Source organism: Cannabis sativa, chromosome 7, assembly GCF_029168945.1.
Source record: "Cannabis sativa cultivar Pink pepper isolate KNU-18-1 chromosome 7, ASM2916894v1, whole genome shotgun sequence".
Lineage (NCBI taxonomy): Eukaryota > Viridiplantae > Streptophyta > Magnoliopsida > Rosales > Cannabaceae > Cannabis > Cannabis sativa.
In genome coordinates this window covers 53,816,270-53,834,403 of record NC_083607.1, presented here as the reverse complement: position 1 = coordinate 53,834,403, position 18,134 = coordinate 53,816,270, and the positions used below count along the sequence as shown (strand labels likewise).

Here is an 18,134-nt window from a genome sequence, read left to right as displayed (position 1 = left end):
TAAATTCTTGTTCTTCTTATTGGAAGCTCAGTTGTATAGGCCCATGATCCCCATACTAGTTGAGACAATACTACTTGTAAGACTCAATTAATTGATTTTAATTAATTAATTATAATTCTAAAATTAGACTATGTCTTGTTTATGAATTTCACTAAGCTAGGGCTTAATTGTGAAGAAAAGAGATTCTACGGCTTATTTGTTTATTAAGAGACGTTATTAAGTCTAATTAATAAATATGTTAAATGGAAATTTTATTTGATAATTAGTTTTAATTATTAAATAAATAGTTTTGGCATTTAAGTGGTTGAATTGGAAAAATAATATTTTTGAGAAAATAAGATAAATAGTTGAAAAATGGCAAAATTGCAAAGTGGGGACCCACATCCATGGCCGGCCTCTTAAAGGGATTTTACCATTTATTTTATCAATTTTTTAATGCTAAATAATTCAAACCTAAACCTAGGTAGATTCCTATAAATAGATAGTGATGTCCTTGAATTGAAAGATGATGAAATCACTTGCCTTTACTCAAAATTCTGAGCCATCTATTCTACCTTATTTCAACCCTTCTTCTCTCTTTCACTCTTCAATTTTTTGAACCCTATAGTGATAGAGTAAGTGCCCACACACATCAAGTGGTACTCAATCATAGTGTATAAGGCTGTGAAGAATCTAAATTCAAGAGAAGGAGAACCGGGCCCAGATCTTAGTGATACTCTGGTACAGATACGATACAAGAGTTAGAGATCTGAGTGGAAGAAGTCATTTAATTCTGCTTCACCCAATGCCAGGTTTCTCAAACTTTATATGTGTTTATTTACATTATTTTAGAAATTCATATTTAGGATGTTAACTAACATACATGGTAGTAAATCTAGATTCTGGTAAAACATAATCTTAAAATTGGCCTCAGAGCCATGATAATGATTTACTTTCATGAAATATGTATTTAAAACGATGTTTGTGTTGATTTGGATGGTTTCATGATGGTTTATGTGCTTATTTGATGATTGTGTGGAAATCGCAATGTATGTTGTAAAATATTTTTTGTTACATTCTGGAAATATATTTACTGGAAATTAGACAAAAATTAATTAATGAATTTAGGATTTTACAGAACTATATTTGAATTTTTTATGAATTAGTTATGATTTTTTGAATTTGGATGAAAATATTTGAAATCGAGTTGCACACACACGCGCGCAGGAGGTGATTCAATCGGCATCCACGCGGTTTCAGGCAACCATATCGAGGAAACTCAGACACGGGCTGTCTGAAACCGTGTCACGCCGAGTTCCCTCAGCCATTGAGGCTACATGCAGCCCTCTGTCTCGGTCAGCCCTCTCTATCCGCGCGCGCAGGGGTTTGCAATGCATACCCGTGTATACCAAAATTGTTTTCATCATAATTTTTGATACAAAAATTATTTTTCATTGAAACAAAATTCAAATTTTGGTAGAATCTTGTGTAGAATATAAATTTTCAATTAAAAATCTAATTATCAGAATAAAATTAATTTTTATTAATTTTTAATTAATTAAAAATTAGTTTTAGATATTAGTAGCTTTTGAATTTAAAAATTTGATTTTTCCACAAAAATAGCCTTATGGTTAATTTTGAAATTTTTGATTATTTTTATTTATTTTAATTATAAGATTAGATATTACTTATTTTATTATTAAAATTTGAAATAATCTTATTTTGATATTAAAATATTAATAATTTTTAGAAATAATCTAGTTTAAATTTCAAAATTTGTAAACCATATCATATTTTCAAAATTTGTTATTTTTGAAATATATTTTATTAAATTAAATTATAAGATTTGAAAAATGTTAGTTTTGACATTTTATCTTATTAGATATTTTTTTTAATTAAAATTAATTTTTGGCAAAATAACATGGAATTTTGAAAATTTGTTAATTTAGATTTGAATAAAAATTTTAGGGTTTCTAGTTATCTCTTACATGTTTGTTTGTAATGTTTATTTATTTATTGAAATATTTTTTACAAATCTATTTTTTATTTGATCTAAATTGCTACGATTAACTTGTTGACAGATCTAATTATCTGATTTAATCATAGTCCAATTGTGAATAGATCTTATAAATGATTTGTAACAGGTAAATTTTGTAATTTTTTTCATCTGTGTAAACCTAGTAACATGATAGGGTCCATCCAAATCTTTTGACTTGTGTGAGCCTATATGTTTGCTTTTGGGCTTTGATGCATATAGGAAGCCCATTTAAGTTTTAATTAATTAAATGGACTAGGTTTCTAAAAATAAAATTTCACATAAATAATTTTATTTAGGCCCAATTAGTATTGGGTTGATTCAATGAATAACAATTATTTATTTAATAGTTAAATTCCTCTCCTCTGGGCCTTGTGTGAGAGTTAGGGGCCATAGTAGTGGGTACGACATACTAAACCCAGCTCTCCCTGACATGAACCACCCCAATTGTAAAGGCCCATTTGCCATATTTAAATAATTTTATTAGGTTAATTATATTGGTATAACCTAATTAAAATTGAATTAGCAACATAATTAGAAAAACACTTAGTTAATGAGATATATTCTAGATAGTTATTTCTTGTAACTAATTATATTTTCTAATATTTAATTAAATAGGAAAATATATTTAAGTTAAAAATTAATTAATTTTAATTAATTTTGGATCAACTTAAATTAGAATATTTTTCCTAGTATTAAATTAGAATTAATAATTAAGTTGACTTTATTCAAGATACTTAATTATTTGACTCTTTTATTTAATGCATGTAATTAAATTGAAAATCAAATATTTAAGTTGATTTTATTCTAGACACTTAAATATTAGTTAATTTTCATAATATTTAATTAGATAAAAAAATTATATTTATGTTGGAAATTTTAATTTCAGAACAACTTAAATTAGAATAATTTTCAAAATATATTTTATTTTATTTTATTAATGCGGATAGTTTTGAAATATTTTTTGAAAAATAGATTATAGTTGAAAATTAATTATTTTAATTAATTTTGAATCAACTTAGATCAATTAATTTTTTTTATAATAATGATTAATTAAAATAAATAGACTAAAATATACTTTAATTAGAAAATAAAAAAATTAGTTAGTGAAAATCTAGATAGTTATTTTCTGTTTGCTTGAAGTATTTTTCTAATTATATTTAATTAAATAGAAAATTAATATTTAAGTTGATTTTATTCATGATACTTAAATATTTGATAATTTTCTTAATATTTAATTAAATAGGAAAATTATATTTGTGTTGAAAGTTAATTTATTAATTAATTTTAGACCAACATAAATTAGAATAGTTTTTCAAGGATTTATTTTATTTTATTTTAAGAAATTTCGAAAAATGTATTTATTTTTAAATACATTGGAATTTCAAATTTTGCTATATATGTTTATAGAAAATTAAATTTTAGTTGAAAATTAATTTTGGATCAACTTAAATTGAATTTTTTTAAAAATATTTATTGAAAATTATTACTAAGATGGAAAATAATTTTATTTATTTTCAGATCACTCTAAGTATAATTTGTAAATATTAAATTAAAATTTATAATTAGAATTTTTTTAAATTGATAATTTTAATTAAATAAATATATATGTATATTTAAAATAAATTTATTAAAATAAATAGTAGATGAAAATAAACTTTAAATAATGAGCTTTATTGTAAGGATATTCGATCTCCATTGTTGGTTCTACATAGTTCTTGTTTTATTGAGTAATCATCCCTAATGGATGAACGTTCATTAGCAATTTAACATCATAGAATCTCGAAAGATAAATATTATTTGTAACTGTTTTATTCCTAGTACTAATCACCATAATGGTGGCTGCTAGGAGTAAGACTTACAAAAGTATAAAATAATGGTAGAAGCTCATAAGATAGAATATCCTTGACTCTCGCCTAAACAGGACAACGCTGGATTCTCATCTTAATCGAATAAAAGGTTGCTAGAATGTTTGTCATTTTAGATGAGCTGACAACTCTATTCAGTGGATGGTATCTTTGACTCTAACCTAACGAAACACTGGTATCTGTTTGTTGAAAACTTTGGAAATTATTTAGGATTGTATGTTTTAGTATTTTCACTTGTCATTCCTACTTGCTAAGTGCTAATAATTTTTGAATATAATTTTGTGTTGAATCTTACTTGATTTCTATTTATTGATATTTGCAGTATTTAATATGACTGCAAACAATCCCATGGTGTCACTGTTGACTGACAACAAGCTCAATGGAGCTAACTTTATCAAATGGAGATAGAACATTAATATTGCTCTCATTGGTGAAAATTTCCTATTTGTGTTGACTGAAGAGGCTGTTGAGCAGCGAGGTGAGAATGCGACCAAGGCAATTAAGGAAAAGTTCGAGCATTGGAAGAATGGTAACAATAAAGCTCGATACTTTATGCTGTCCAGCATGGTCGACACCTTGAAAACAAGGTTTACAAACACTCTCAGGCTATAGAAATCATGAACCAGTTAACTGAACTGTTTGGGATGGCATTAATTCAAGCTCGCTTTGAGGCGAATAAGAATTTCATCAATGCACGGATGAGACCTCATCAGAACGTGTGTGATCACCTTCTCTAGATGACTAGTTACTTCCAAGAGGCTGAGAATCATGGAGCTGTTATTGATCAGACAACTCAAGTGAGTTTGATCTTGAATAGTTTGACTCCAGCTTTTCTGCCCTTTACATCAAATTATGTCGACTTCCACGAGTTAATCAACAACCTTCAGACATTTAAAAATTTGATTGGAGGACCACAGAAAGGAGGAGCTAAAACTCCTAGTTCTAGCACTTTTAATGGTATGGCCAAGGCTGAGGCAAACATTGCCTCTACTTCGAAACCCAGCAAAAAGAAGAACTGGAAGAATAGCAAGAAGCCTCTGAAAGCTATGAAAATAGTTAAAAAGAAAAAGGCTGCTAATCCCGATGCAAAGAAAAAAGGAAAATGCTTCTATTGCAATGAAAAGGACCACTGGAAACCCAAGTGCCCTAAGTTTCTAGCAAAGAAACAAGGTATTTCTTTCTATGCTATAAACTCATGTGTTTTAGAGAATTATTATCTCCTTGGGTTATTAATTCTGGATCTACTAACAATGTTTGTTTTCTTCTTATTTCAGCTCTAGCTGCTTAAACTTGGATTGCTATCCTAGCGAGTTAATCGGATGGTTGGACAGAAGGGTGGAGATTCTCCAAGTGAAGATGAAGCTCGAATCTTCTTAATTTTTGAATTAATTGTTTTAATTTATGAACAATTTAGTTTCAATTATTGGTTCGGGATTTTATTCCCTTTTTTATATTATTGCACACAATCCATTATGACAATTTTGAGATTATTTATAAAATTTTCTCTTTAAGAAATTTTCATTATGAATTGAGCTTTATGTTTTCTTTATATTGTCTATGCCAATACTAATTATATTTGTATGTTTATAATGTTTGTATGTGTTTGTATTTTATTATGATACAAAATCTATAGTTATTCATCTCTGCAAAGAGGTCATACCACATAAACACTTAAAGTTTTAATTTCAATGTTTATGAATAATTGTTAAATTCTTAAACAATTATTAAGATTTTGTTTAATAAAAAGATCTTTTGATCTGATAGGGGTTGAAGAAGTTAAGAAGTAATATATGCAGTTCAATGATCTTTTTATACCTATTGAACTCTAGATTATATTCATAACTCCACAGGATCTCTATAACACTTAGCGGTGGAAAAAGCTATTGACATATGTAGTTCATTTTGAACTCTAGACTATACTCAATAAACCACAGTATCTCTATAACACACATATTTTATTAGACATGGATGTAATATAATGAACAAATTAGCAAATCATTAGAACTTATTCTTGATCCTGTAATTGTTCCAATTAATATATTACTGTTGTAATAGAAATTGATACCAATAAAGTTCTTGGACATAGTATCACAGTACCTTATCTCAGTGGGAGAATTTTAAAATTCCAAGCCCATCTTTGTTTGGATGACACTTGTGATAGCTTACTATGTTATGATCATGATAGGAACTTTAGAATTCAATTGAGAAAGTAAATCTAACCATTCATATGGATAGAAATAACTTATCAGAATTTGAGGATAAGACAGGAGAACTTTACAAAGTCTATTCGAATGACTTGGGCAGAATCCCTAGTCCCCATGAAATATTTTATGGTATCTTTAATGATTACTTATTCTTAAGCAAGTATTTTACATTAATGTTAATAATAGATTGCTTTGTTGATGACTTAGTCTAGAAAGAACTTATAGATTCAGACTAAGACAATATGTCACAATAAGATGTCCTTGAGAATCAATAGTAAAAGGCTAAGTGTACACTTGTGTACGAATTTAACAAGACTCCTACTGTTGAATGGGAACCATCTAAGATGTAATATAACAAGGAATATTAAGAGACAGTTAAGAAAGATCTCTGAAAGTGACCTATATGTAAGATGATAGGGGTGTATATTAGAATCCTTATATCTACACCAACCCATAATCAATTTGAGATGGTGGTTACTCTGGGGGTGGAGGAATTATTCTAGCAGGATGTAAAAACCCATCTATAATAATTTAAGCTCCATTAGTGAAGATAAATAACTTTGCTGCTTTCAAAAAGGATTGGAAAGTTATTCAACTGAAGAAAGCTCTTTACTGTGTTATCTCTATTCCATTTTCGATAGAATTAGAGACATGTCTTCTGTATATTCAGATGCACTTGATAAGCAGTAAAGAATTCAGTATCCCTAGATGAGTAATGCATATAGAAAATGATGTTGCATAATGTTTTATAAACACAAAGGAAGTAATGGTGGAAAAAATAGTAGCTTACCACAAACTTACAATTCCAGTAATTTGGGTTTAGTAAAATACACTACACTTGATCTCGATATCAAGACAACTGATTGATTGAAATGCACTACTTGTTTTATGTTAGTGCAAGTGGGAGTTTGTTGGGATTTTATGCCCTAAATAAAACCAATTTCAATCTAATCTGATTTGTTATCAATAGAAGATTAGACGTCATTTATGTTTACATATAAATTTCAGGGTTATGGTTTAATGTGTGCAAAATCTGTTAAATCTAGAACATAAAGTTATTCACAATTATAGTGATGTCAACACAGTGGAATGTAATTGAGATTATATGCTTCATTAGATAATGTCCCTTGATTCATCAGTGCACTGGATTTACACTGATGTGATAATCAACGATAAAGTATACTTACACCTTGGATAAGTGTTATATTCTTTCCAAAACATTAGCAAAGTATGCTAGTTTCGGATCTATGAAGTATACATTGGACTCGGACAGATATTGATCTTGGTAAAGATATTATAATCTTACCGTTGTATCTTTCTAAGTCAATATCACTGGTTGATCTTAGATCAAAAGATCTTAATCCTGACATGCTTATGTTCAATCTCAAGAGTGTTATTTGTGTTCTTTAATTTGTTAGTTAAGCCTACCTTTTGGTCTGGGTGATACGTACATTTTGGAAACATGACAGTACAATTGAGTGGGAGCACTAAACATACATATGGAATCTATAGCTTCTATCTGGACATAGAAGTGAAACGATGATTTCCTTCGAGCTTGGCTTAATAGAGATAAATGGAAGAGCTCTTATTTCAGTGATTATATTAGTTTACTGAAATATCATTTATAGGAAGCTAAGTGTTTTAAGGATAAAATACATTGAGGGGTGAAACGGTAAAATTGTCTCCACTCGATGTAAATCATCTATAGAGGATCTTTGATTATTGGGATTAAAACGATGGTTAAATATTTATAGCGTATCTATATCGTTGAACATATAGAGCGTTCTATATAACTGAGAGTGCAATTCCAAGTTCTATGGTGGATGCAATGAGGAATTAACAAGTTACAGAATTTACTTGGTAAATTCTAGTTCTGCTTATTGGAAGCTCGGTTGTATAGGCCCATGATCCCCATACTAGTTGAGACAATACTACTTGTAAGACTCAATTAATTGATTTTAATTAATTAATTATAATTCTAAAATTAGACTATGTCTAGTTTATGAATTTCACTAAGCTAGGGCTTAATTGTGAAGAAAAGAGATTCTACGGCTTATTTGTTTATTAAGAGATGTTATTAAGTCTAATTAATAAATATGTTAAATGGAAATTTTATTTGATAATTAGTTTTAATTATTAAATAAATAGTTTTGGCATTTAAGTGGTTGAATTGAAAAAATGGCATTTTTGGGAAAATAAGATAAATAGTTGAAAAATGGTAAAATTACAAAGTGGGGGCCCACATTCATGGCTGGCCACTTAAAGGGATTTTACCATTTATTTTATCAATTTTTTAATGCCAAATAATTCAAACCTAAACCTAGGTGGATTCCTATAAATAGATAGTGATAGCCTCAAATTGAAAGATGATGAAAACACTTGCCTTCAGTTAAAATTTTGAGCCATCTATTCTAACTTATTCGAACCCTTCGTCTCTCTTTCTCTCTTCAATTTTTTGAACCCTATTGTGACAGAGTAAGTGTCCACACACATCAAGTGGTACTCAATCATAGTGTGTAAGGCTGTGAAGAATCCAAATTCAAGAGAAGGAGAATTGGGCTGAGATCTTGGTGATACTCTGCTACAAAAAGGATACTAGGGTTAGAGATCTGACCGGAAGGAGTCATTTAATTCTGCTGCACCCAATGTAAGGTTTCTCAAACTTTATATGTTTTTATTTACATTGTTTTAGATATTCATATTTAGGATGTTAAATAACATACATGGTAGTAAATCTAGATCGTGGTAAAACATAATCCAACACTTATCACACTGATATTCTTGTTTATTGTTTTGTCAACACAGTGGAAAGTAATCAAGATTATGTGATTAAATGTATTCCTATGATTTATTAGTACATAGAGTTTAACTGATAGGATAATCTACAACGTAGTTTACTTGCACCTTGAATAAGTGCTTTGTCCTTTCCAGGGCATTGGTTAAAGTAAGCATGGGTTGGTTGTATGGATTATGCATCGGAAGGGACTGATATTGAACTTGGATTAGATATGATAAACTTACTGTAATATCTATTCAATTCAATATCACCTAGTTGATCTTAGATCAAATGATCTCAATCCTGAGATGGTTAGGTTCTAGTTCAATTGTATTATTTATGTTCTTCAATCTATTCGTTAAAGTTGACCAATGGATCTTATGGTCACATATAGATCAAGGACATGGTAGTTCAGTTGAGTAGGAGCGCTAATCACAGATACGGAATCTATAGCTTCTATCCGGACATAGAAATGAAACGATGATTTCCTTCGAGCTTGGCTTAATACAGATAAATGATAAAGCGCTCATTTTAGTGATTATATTAGTTCACTAAAATATCATTTATAGGTTGCTAAGTGTTTTAAGGATAAAATACATTGAAGGGTGTAACGGTAATTTTGTCCCTACTCAATATAAATCATCTATAGAGGATCATTGATTATTATGATTATCACAATGGATAACTGATAGCGTATCTCTATCGTGGAACATACAGAGCGTTCTATATAAGTGAGAGTAAACCATAGATTGAATCCAGCTCATTTCAACACGATCTTTTCTTGTCAAACCCAATTCAGGAATATTCTTACGCATAACATCAAGGAGTCTAATAGTGTCTCAAAGAAAAAGAGCTTGGTAAGAAGTGGAAATAGTCTTTTGAGTTGTGTTCTTGCCTTTATTAACCGATTGTATAATCACTCTTATGAATAGATATCAACAACTTGTTGCCACCTATGAAGAAGCTTAGCTGCTCCTTGCTCCAACGTTTTACTAACTGTAGCAACTGTCACGTTGGCTGAAACTTGTACTAGCTTTATCTTCCACCATAATATGATGTCGAAACTAGCTCCACCACCACCTCTTATGGCCCAAAAGAGGTCTTATCCCATGGCTTTTCTATCAAGTAATATTCCCTTTGCCTTAACAATTTTGGCATCAACAACATTATCAACTCCCAAACCAAATTTTCTCATCATGGAGCCATAAGCGCCACCGGTTATGTGGCCTCCAATGCCTAGAGTGGTGTAGAGTCCAGCAAGGTAGCCATGGACTCTCGTCTTCTGATAAATTCTGTAATAAACCTTGTTGATGGTGGCACCGGCTTGAATCCATGCCGCCTTATTCTTGATGTCCACGTCGATTTTTCTGAGGTTTGCAAGTTCTAGAAGGAAAAAAGGGGTTTCAATTTGTGAAACGTAGGAGAGACCCTCGTAATCATGGCCTCCACTTCGGACTCTGAGGTATAATTTGAGCTGTTTTGAGCAAATAATAGCTGCTTGGACATGGGAATCATGTAAAGGAGTGAAGATGAACTGAGGTTTTGGGAGTTGATTAGTTAAGTATCTGAGGTTTTTTTTTTTTGATAAGTAAGAAACCTTTATTCAAACACACCAACACAGAGTCAAGTGGAAGCCACAAAGGGGGCTACCTCCCTAAACACACAACTCATGGTAACTCCCGCGATTCTGGCATACCTAGCCAGGGAATCAAAAACCGAGTTACTCACACGAGGGATAAAATAAACCGAAACTTTATCAAAAGTGTTAAGTAAACAACAACAGTCATGGAAAGCAGGGAAAGACCCCCAGGCGTAAGGAAGTTCACGGCTGTTTAAAGTCTTGACAGCAACTTGGGAATCCGACTCCACCAACACTGTCTTGAAGTCCCTTTCCCTTGCCCAAGTCAGCGCGCTGAGAATGGCAAGCAACTCAGCTTCAAGAACACTCCCGACCAAAGTGTGCTGCAGTAAGACCACTGCATTCTCCTCTGCTTCCACCAGATGGATCACATTAGTGCCTGCAATCCCATCCATAAATGAGGCATCAACCCGCAACCACGCCTCCCACCCTTGGACCAGGCCAACACCAACAGCAGGGTCCTCTCCAGGTGGTTGTTCTTTACTCAGCGCATCACTGAACTCTTGAAACCTGCGAAGGAGTGATCTTCTCGACATCTCCAAATTTGGAACCGTGCCTTTGAACAGAAAATTATTCCTGCAATTCCGGATATGCTCAACTAAACAAGCACCAAACAACATAACTGACTCATTCTTTGTGTCAACAAGCCACATAAACCACTCTTCAAACGACAGTCTGCTAAGGTTAGAGGTGAAAATTCCCCAAGGGCTGGAGAACCACAAGCTCCGGGCAAAGTGGCAATCTCTAAACAGGTGAGTATCGGTTTCATTACCATCATGGCACAGCACACATAGTTTATCACTCTCCTGCAAGAACCCCAGCCGACTTTTAAGAGGGAGACAACCACTCAGAATTCTCCAAAGAAGATTTTTCTGTCTGTTATGAATCTTGAGCTTCCATAGTCTCTTCCACACCCTCTTCTCCTCATGAAACCTGAATTTCTGAGCATGCCAATACGCACTCTTGACTGAAAACTCTCCGTTGCTGCTAGCCCTCCAAAACACAACACCATTTTTGCCCACCAACGGCCGAATCCGTAAAATGACCTCAGCTACACCCGAAGAGAAGCATTGTCTAATCAAGCTTTCATTCCACCTGTGGGTTCCTGGGAGAAAAAGATCAGCAACTGAGGTAAAGGCATGGGTCACGTTGTCAGAGAAAGAGTTGCAAACATCCTGAGGACTAAACCCCGGAACCCACAGCCTGGACCAAATGTCCACACTGCCTTCACCCACAAGAATCCCCGCTCCACTAGAACAGAGGGCACGGGTGGATAGAATTCCCTTCCAAACTCTCGAGTCATCCGACTTAACTTGGACATTCCAAAAGTCTTGGACAGAAGAATACTTTGCCTTAAGAATTTGCACCCAAGGCTTATTGTTTTGCTCCCCATCTAACAATTGCCAAGCTAGCTTCGCCAAAAGAGCCATGTTGAAATCCTTGAACTTTCTGAAACCCAACCCTCCGTGCCGCTTGGGTTGGCAACAATCTCCTCAACTCTTCAAAGCTAGATACCGCTTCCCATTATTTGATGATCCCGTCCACCAGAACCGAGACACAAGGCTGTCCATCTCAGAACATATAGCCACAGGGATTTTCATAGTTGACATAGCATAACAAGGAATACTACTGAGCACCGCACTGATCAAGGTTTGTCTTCCCGCAAACGATAACTGTTTCGCTTTCCACCCCTCCAAACGGTTCAGGAGCTTCTCCTTAATGTATTTCAAGTCATCTCTTCTCCTAGCCGAGTAGAAAAAGGGATTTCCCAAATACCTTTCCTTCTTGTCAAGTAAATGCAAATCAAGAATCTCCTGAATGCTTGATTTATCCCCGCCCAGCACTTTCGGGGAAAACACCAGCCCAGTTTTCCTTCTACTCACTTTTTGTCCCAACCATTCTTCATATGTTTCTAAACATTGGTCGAGAATCCTAGCTTCAGCCGCGGTAGCCTTACAAAAGAAAATGGCATCACCAGCGTAAAATAAATGAGAAATAGGCTGAGCTGCCTTACCCACTTTAATAGCCGAGATTTGTTTTCTATTTTCCGCTTTGACAATCAGCTTTGATAACACCTCCCTGCAGAGGATAAACAGGTAAGGCGAAAGAGGGTCGCCCTGGCGCACACCTCTTTTAGGAGTAAAAGGTTTCAGCGGCGCCCCATTCAAAAGAACCGAGTAAGACACAGAAGACACACATTGAAGGATCATACGGCAAAAAAGGTCATTAAAACCATTAGCTCTAAGCACTCGCTGAAGAAAACTCCATTCGATGGGATCATACGCCTTGTGCATATCTGTTTTAACTGCCACGAATCCCCGCTTGCCTCTGATTTTTTTCAAAGAATGTAATGCCTCAGAAGCGAGAACAGAACACTCTGCAATCCATCTCCCTGGTAGAAAGGCTGACTCGAACGGGCTCACCAGCTTGTCAAGCACAGGCTTCAATCTGTCTGTGAGCAATCTCGCAATGATCTTATACCCAAAATTACAGAGGCTAATCGGGCAAAACTGATCAAATGAAGTCGGGTTATCACTCTTCGGGATAAGGCACAGGAACGTATGATTAAATTTCTCCACAAACTTTCCAATGATGAAAAAATCCTGCACCATTAGGCAAACCTCAGGACCCACCGTATCCCAATATTTTCTATAAAAAACTCCCGAAAATTCGTCCGGGCCAGGCGCCTTCAACGGATTAACCTTCCACACCACCTTCCTGATTTCTTCAAACGAAGGACATCGACACAGCTCCGCATTGTCGAGATCAGTAACCAGGGGCTGGAAGAGCGAATCAAAATCGCTATCCAAGACCGGTTGCTGGCTTTCATTAAGCATTTGGAACTGCTTGTTAAAATAAGCCCCTATTCCCTCTCTGTCAAACAACCAGCCGTTCCCAACATCGTTAATGGCGCAAATCGAGTTTCTCCTCCGTCTAATCATGGTAGACACATGAAAAAATTTCGAATTATAGTCCCCAAGCAACACCCAAAGTTCTCTTGACTTTTGCTTCCATATTCTTTCCATTCTGCTTTCCAACTCAAGAATTTCCAATTGCACTTCCACCTCCTCATCACTAGCGGCCTCATCATGTTGCTGTTGAAGCACACTCAACTTATCATACAGCCTTTTAAGTTGTGTGTCACAAAACCCAAACACATTGCTATTCCACTTTTTGAGAGCTACTTTCGTTTCCGTGAGTCTCCTGCAAACCTGACAGCTAGCCTGACCAAAGAAAGAGTTTTTCCACGCATTCTTGACCACTGCTTCACAACCAGGGTCCGCCGTCCACACATCGAAAAACTGAAACGGATAGTTGAGTTTTTTAGTCATTGGTTGAGTATCCAGAACCAGGGGGCATGATCGGAGGCCATAATAGGGTGGTGCACCACGGAAGCCTTAGGGAAACTTAGACACCAATTCGCAAAGGCCACTGCTCTATCGAGCCATTTCCTCACGGAGTTATGAGAGCCCCTTGACTTCACCCAGGTAAACTTTGGGCAACTAAAACCCAGATCAACGCCTCCGGTTTCCAACAAGAAATTCTGTAGATGAGCCCCTTCACGATTGTGGAACTCTTGGCCACCTCTCTTTTCCTCAGCATTAAGAATAACATTTAGATCCCCCCACACCATCAATCGTGTAACACCCTAACTATCTTAGGCGTATTACGTGATTTTTAAACGTACTGTGCAGCTCGTTGCTAATCAACGAGGTTTATGGAAAAACGTGATTAATTAAAATTTTGCTTTTTTAATTAAACTTATAAACCACATTATAAAAGTCTCGGGATCCCGATTTATAAAATCATTTACAAACGTTTTAACTGTTTAACTTTTACATCAAAATGAAAGTCGTCTAACGACAGTTACAAAATCTCAGCCGTGCTGTCCCGAGGATCGTACGCTCCAGGCCTAACCGCCCCGACATGTACAATCTCATAAGCTCGCTCACGGTCCATCAGCTACAGCCTTGCCTTTACCTACACATGAACATAAACTGTGAGTCGACAGACTCAGTAAGAAAAGCATAATAATATCATACATAAAACTGACTGCCGTGTCCAACACGATACTGAGTCCCGCTACTGCCATGTCCAACATGGTGCGAGCTACTACCTTGCCATGTCCAACATGGTACCGAGTTTTGAACGTTCGGGGACGGTACTATTGACAAGTATCCTCCTGATCGGTCGAACCGGTCATACTCATTCTTGGTCATACTCCGGCTGTCTGCCGACGGGATAGGTCAATAGCACCGAACCACCAACCAAATGTCGGCTGATCGGTCGAACCGGTCATACTCATTCTTGGTCATACTCCAGCCTGTACCGACGTGACAGGGTTGGATGGTTCGAAGCCTAAATACATAACTAATGTAATCTAGCAGGCTTCCTACATGCACGCTAAACATGTAATCTACATATGCATACTGTTATACTAATCTTACCTGGATTCCGATTTCAGGTGTGCCGGTCAACCTGACTGGAACTGAAGCTGAGCGGCGGATTACTGGCTCCTAAACCATAAAAATCACAACGCTATAAGTGACACGCTAAATCACTTCCCGGGGACTAAAACTTGGAACTAAAAGTTTCCCTATCGATAAAAAGCATGGCAATACCCCTAAAAACCCAAAAACGAGGAAAACTAGGGTTCTGAAAAATCCCCCAACCGGTAGACCGGTTGCCCAACCGGAATTCCGGTTCGGGAAGTCGGGACCCCCATCCCACTCGGATGCTCAACCGGAATTCCGGTTCCTCGCAGGCAGCAACTTCAAAAATTCATAACTTGCACAATTCAACCCCAAATCACATGAAACCTTCCAGACCTGTTCTATACCTCCCCTAGAACATTTCTAAGGCAACAAAACCACCCAAAAACCACATACACAAAAATCACCATTGGAGCTCAAGCTTTGAGTTCCAAACTCAAGCTTGAGCAAATCCACCTAACATGCATCCAAACCTATTTAATTCTACTCAAATAAGCATAATATCACCTCTGCAAACTAATAGAAACAACAGCAACATCACAGAACAGATTCACAAAGTTTTCCTTCAAAAAACCACATTTTTACATAGAAAATTCAAAGCTTGAACAATCTAACTAATCATGCTTCAAACAACTCAATTAACATCAAATAAACATGCTTTGAACCTCAGAAAATAATAACCAAACACAGCAACAAGAACAGCCACAAAAGCATGCATTTTACTCAACTTTTTCATCATTTTTCTCAAAATTTAAAGGAAGAAAACAAGAGAGCTAACCTAGCTTGGAAAAATGCTTAGATTTGGATGAGAATCCACTTGAAAATTGAACAAAAATCCAGCCCTTTGAATCCCATGCACCAGCCGAAAATGAGAGGAAAAGAGAGAGAGAGTTTCTTTTGAAATTTCTAATTTTTTTACTAAGTGTAGAATTTTGTGAAAAAGGGATATAAATCAACTAGCATATATTAAATCCATTTCAGCCAAATAACCATTAAATAAATAATTATTTTTCATTTCATAAAATCACAAAAGACAAACCACTAATGGGGCAAAAAGACCATTTTTCCCCTCCACCATAAAATCACATAAATCATACTAAAGGGGTATTTTTGGGAAATTCTAAATTCCCGGCCATTCCCGACATTCCCAATGTCTAAAACCCGTCCCCAAAATACTAACATACTAAGTTGTGATTTCTACTGAGCCAAACGCCGAGTTCCAAAATACCGGACACCGGAAATGCGAAATATAAAAACTACTGATGACATAATCATGCATTTCTGAATTCCATAAATAACAGCGATAAATTATTTAAATAGCTATAAATAATTTTCATGATTAAACATAAACAACTGCTAATTTCCAAATTAACTAAGCGGGCTTTACAACTATCCCCCCCTTAAAAGGATTTCGTCCCCGAAATCCTGAATAACTCTGGATATTGAGCTCGCATATCTGATTCTAGCTCCCAGGTGGCTTCTTCCACCTTACTGTTTCTCCAGAGAACCTTGACCAACGCTATGGTCTTATTCCGAAGGACTTTATCCTTTCTATCCAGGATCTGCACTGGTTGTTCCTCATAGGACATGTCTGGCTGAAGCTGAAGACTCTCATAACTGAGTATATGAGAGGGGTCTTAAACGTATTTTCTCAACATTGAGAGATGGAATACGTTGTGCACTGCTGATAAGGCTGGAGGCAATGCTAACCGATATGCCACTTGACCTATCTTCTCAAGAATCTCGAAAGGTCCAGTAAATCTAGGGCATAACTTGCCTCTTTTCCCGAAACGTTTAATCCCCTTCATCGGAGATACCCGTAAAAATACATGTTCCCCTACTTGGAACTAAACGTCTCTACGTTTCGGATCTGCGTAACTCTTTTGTCTGCTCTGTGAGGCAAGCATTCTAGCTTTTATCTTTTCTATTGCCTCATTGGTCCGCTGAACTGACTCTGGACCTAGGTATTTCCTCTCCCCTGTCTCATCCCAGTGGATAGGGGATCTACATTTCCTACCGTACAACAGTTCATAGGGAGCCATCCCTATCGTACTCTGATAACTGTTGTTGTAAGAGAATTCTATCAACGGTAGATACTTACTCCATGAGCCTTCAAAGTCCATAACACAGGCTCTCAACATATCCTCCAATATCTGAATCGTCCTTTCGGACTGACCATCTGTCTGAGGATGGAATGCTGTACTGAATTTTAGCTTTGTACCCATTGCCCGTTGCAAACTTTGCCAAAATTTGGAGGTGAATTTCGGATCCCTGTCCGAAACTATAGACTTCGGTACCCCGTGAAGTCTCACTATCTCCCTGACATATAACTCTGCCAACTGATCCACTGTAAATGTTGTTCTGACCGGCAGAAAATGAGCAGATTTCGTAAATCGGTCCACCACTACCCAGATGGAATCATGCAAACCCGTGGTCCTAGGTAACCCGACCACAAAATCCATCGTAATATCCTCCCATTTCCATTCTGGTAGGGTTAGAGGCTGCAACAACCCTGCTGGTCTCTGATGTTCAGCCTTGATCTGCTGACAAGTGAGGCATCTCGATACGAATTCTACCAAATTCTTCTTCATACCGTTCCACCAGAAGTACGGTTTCAAATCTTGGTACATCTTGGTGGTGCCGGGATGTAGAGAATACGGGGTAGAATGAGCCTCCTCAAAGATCTCGTTCCTCAATTCCACACTGTTCGAAACACAAACCCTGGCTTTATACAAAAGCATTCCACTATCTGACATCGAAAAGTCTTTGGCTTGACCAGCCAATACCTCATCTCGGATCTTCACTAACTCCGGATCTGTCATCTGAGCGACCTTTATTCTTTCCAACAGATCAGATTGCAGCGTTAAGTTGTGAAGCTGACCTACCACAAACTCAATGCTGGATCTAACCATATCCTCTGCTAGCTGAGGTGAGATTTGAACCATGCTAGCTACTTGCCCGGGACCCTTTCTGCTCAGGGCATCGGCCACTACATTGGCTTTTCCGGGATGATAGAGGATCTCACAATCGTAGTCCTTCACTAATTCTTACCAACGCCTTTGTCTCATGTTCAAATCTTTCTGAGTAAAGAAATACTTGAGACTCTTATGGTCGGTATAGATCTCACACTTCTCTCCATA

At 35.8% G+C, this 18,134-nt stretch overlaps 1 protein-coding gene across 1 annotated transcript; it reads left to right on the top strand.

Moving 5' to 3' along the window:
- Positions 1 to 4,619: 4,619 nt before the first annotated feature.
- Positions 4,620 to 5,170, top strand: LOC115719596 (uncharacterized). Its single transcript, XM_030648696.1, has 3 exons — positions 4,620 to 4,679; positions 4,800 to 5,052; positions 5,157 to 5,170. Exons 1-3 carry the CDS (start codon positions 4,620 to 4,622, stop codon positions 5,168 to 5,170), a joined length of 327 nt encoding a protein of 108 aa, XP_030504556.1.
- Positions 5,171 to 18,134: the final 12,964 nt, after the last annotated feature.

What these genes read in the sequence shown, in the direction of transcription:
- LOC115719596 (XM_030648696.1), top strand. Translation starts at nt 4,620, where the DNA reads ATGACTAGTTACTTCCAAGAGGCTGAGAATCATGGAGCTGTTATTGAT. An exon ending in TTATTGATCAGACAACTCAA is followed by an intron (nt 4,680 to 4,799) that starts GTGAGTTTGATC and finishes GGAGGACCACAG; the next exon opens with AAAGGAGGAGCTAAAACTCC.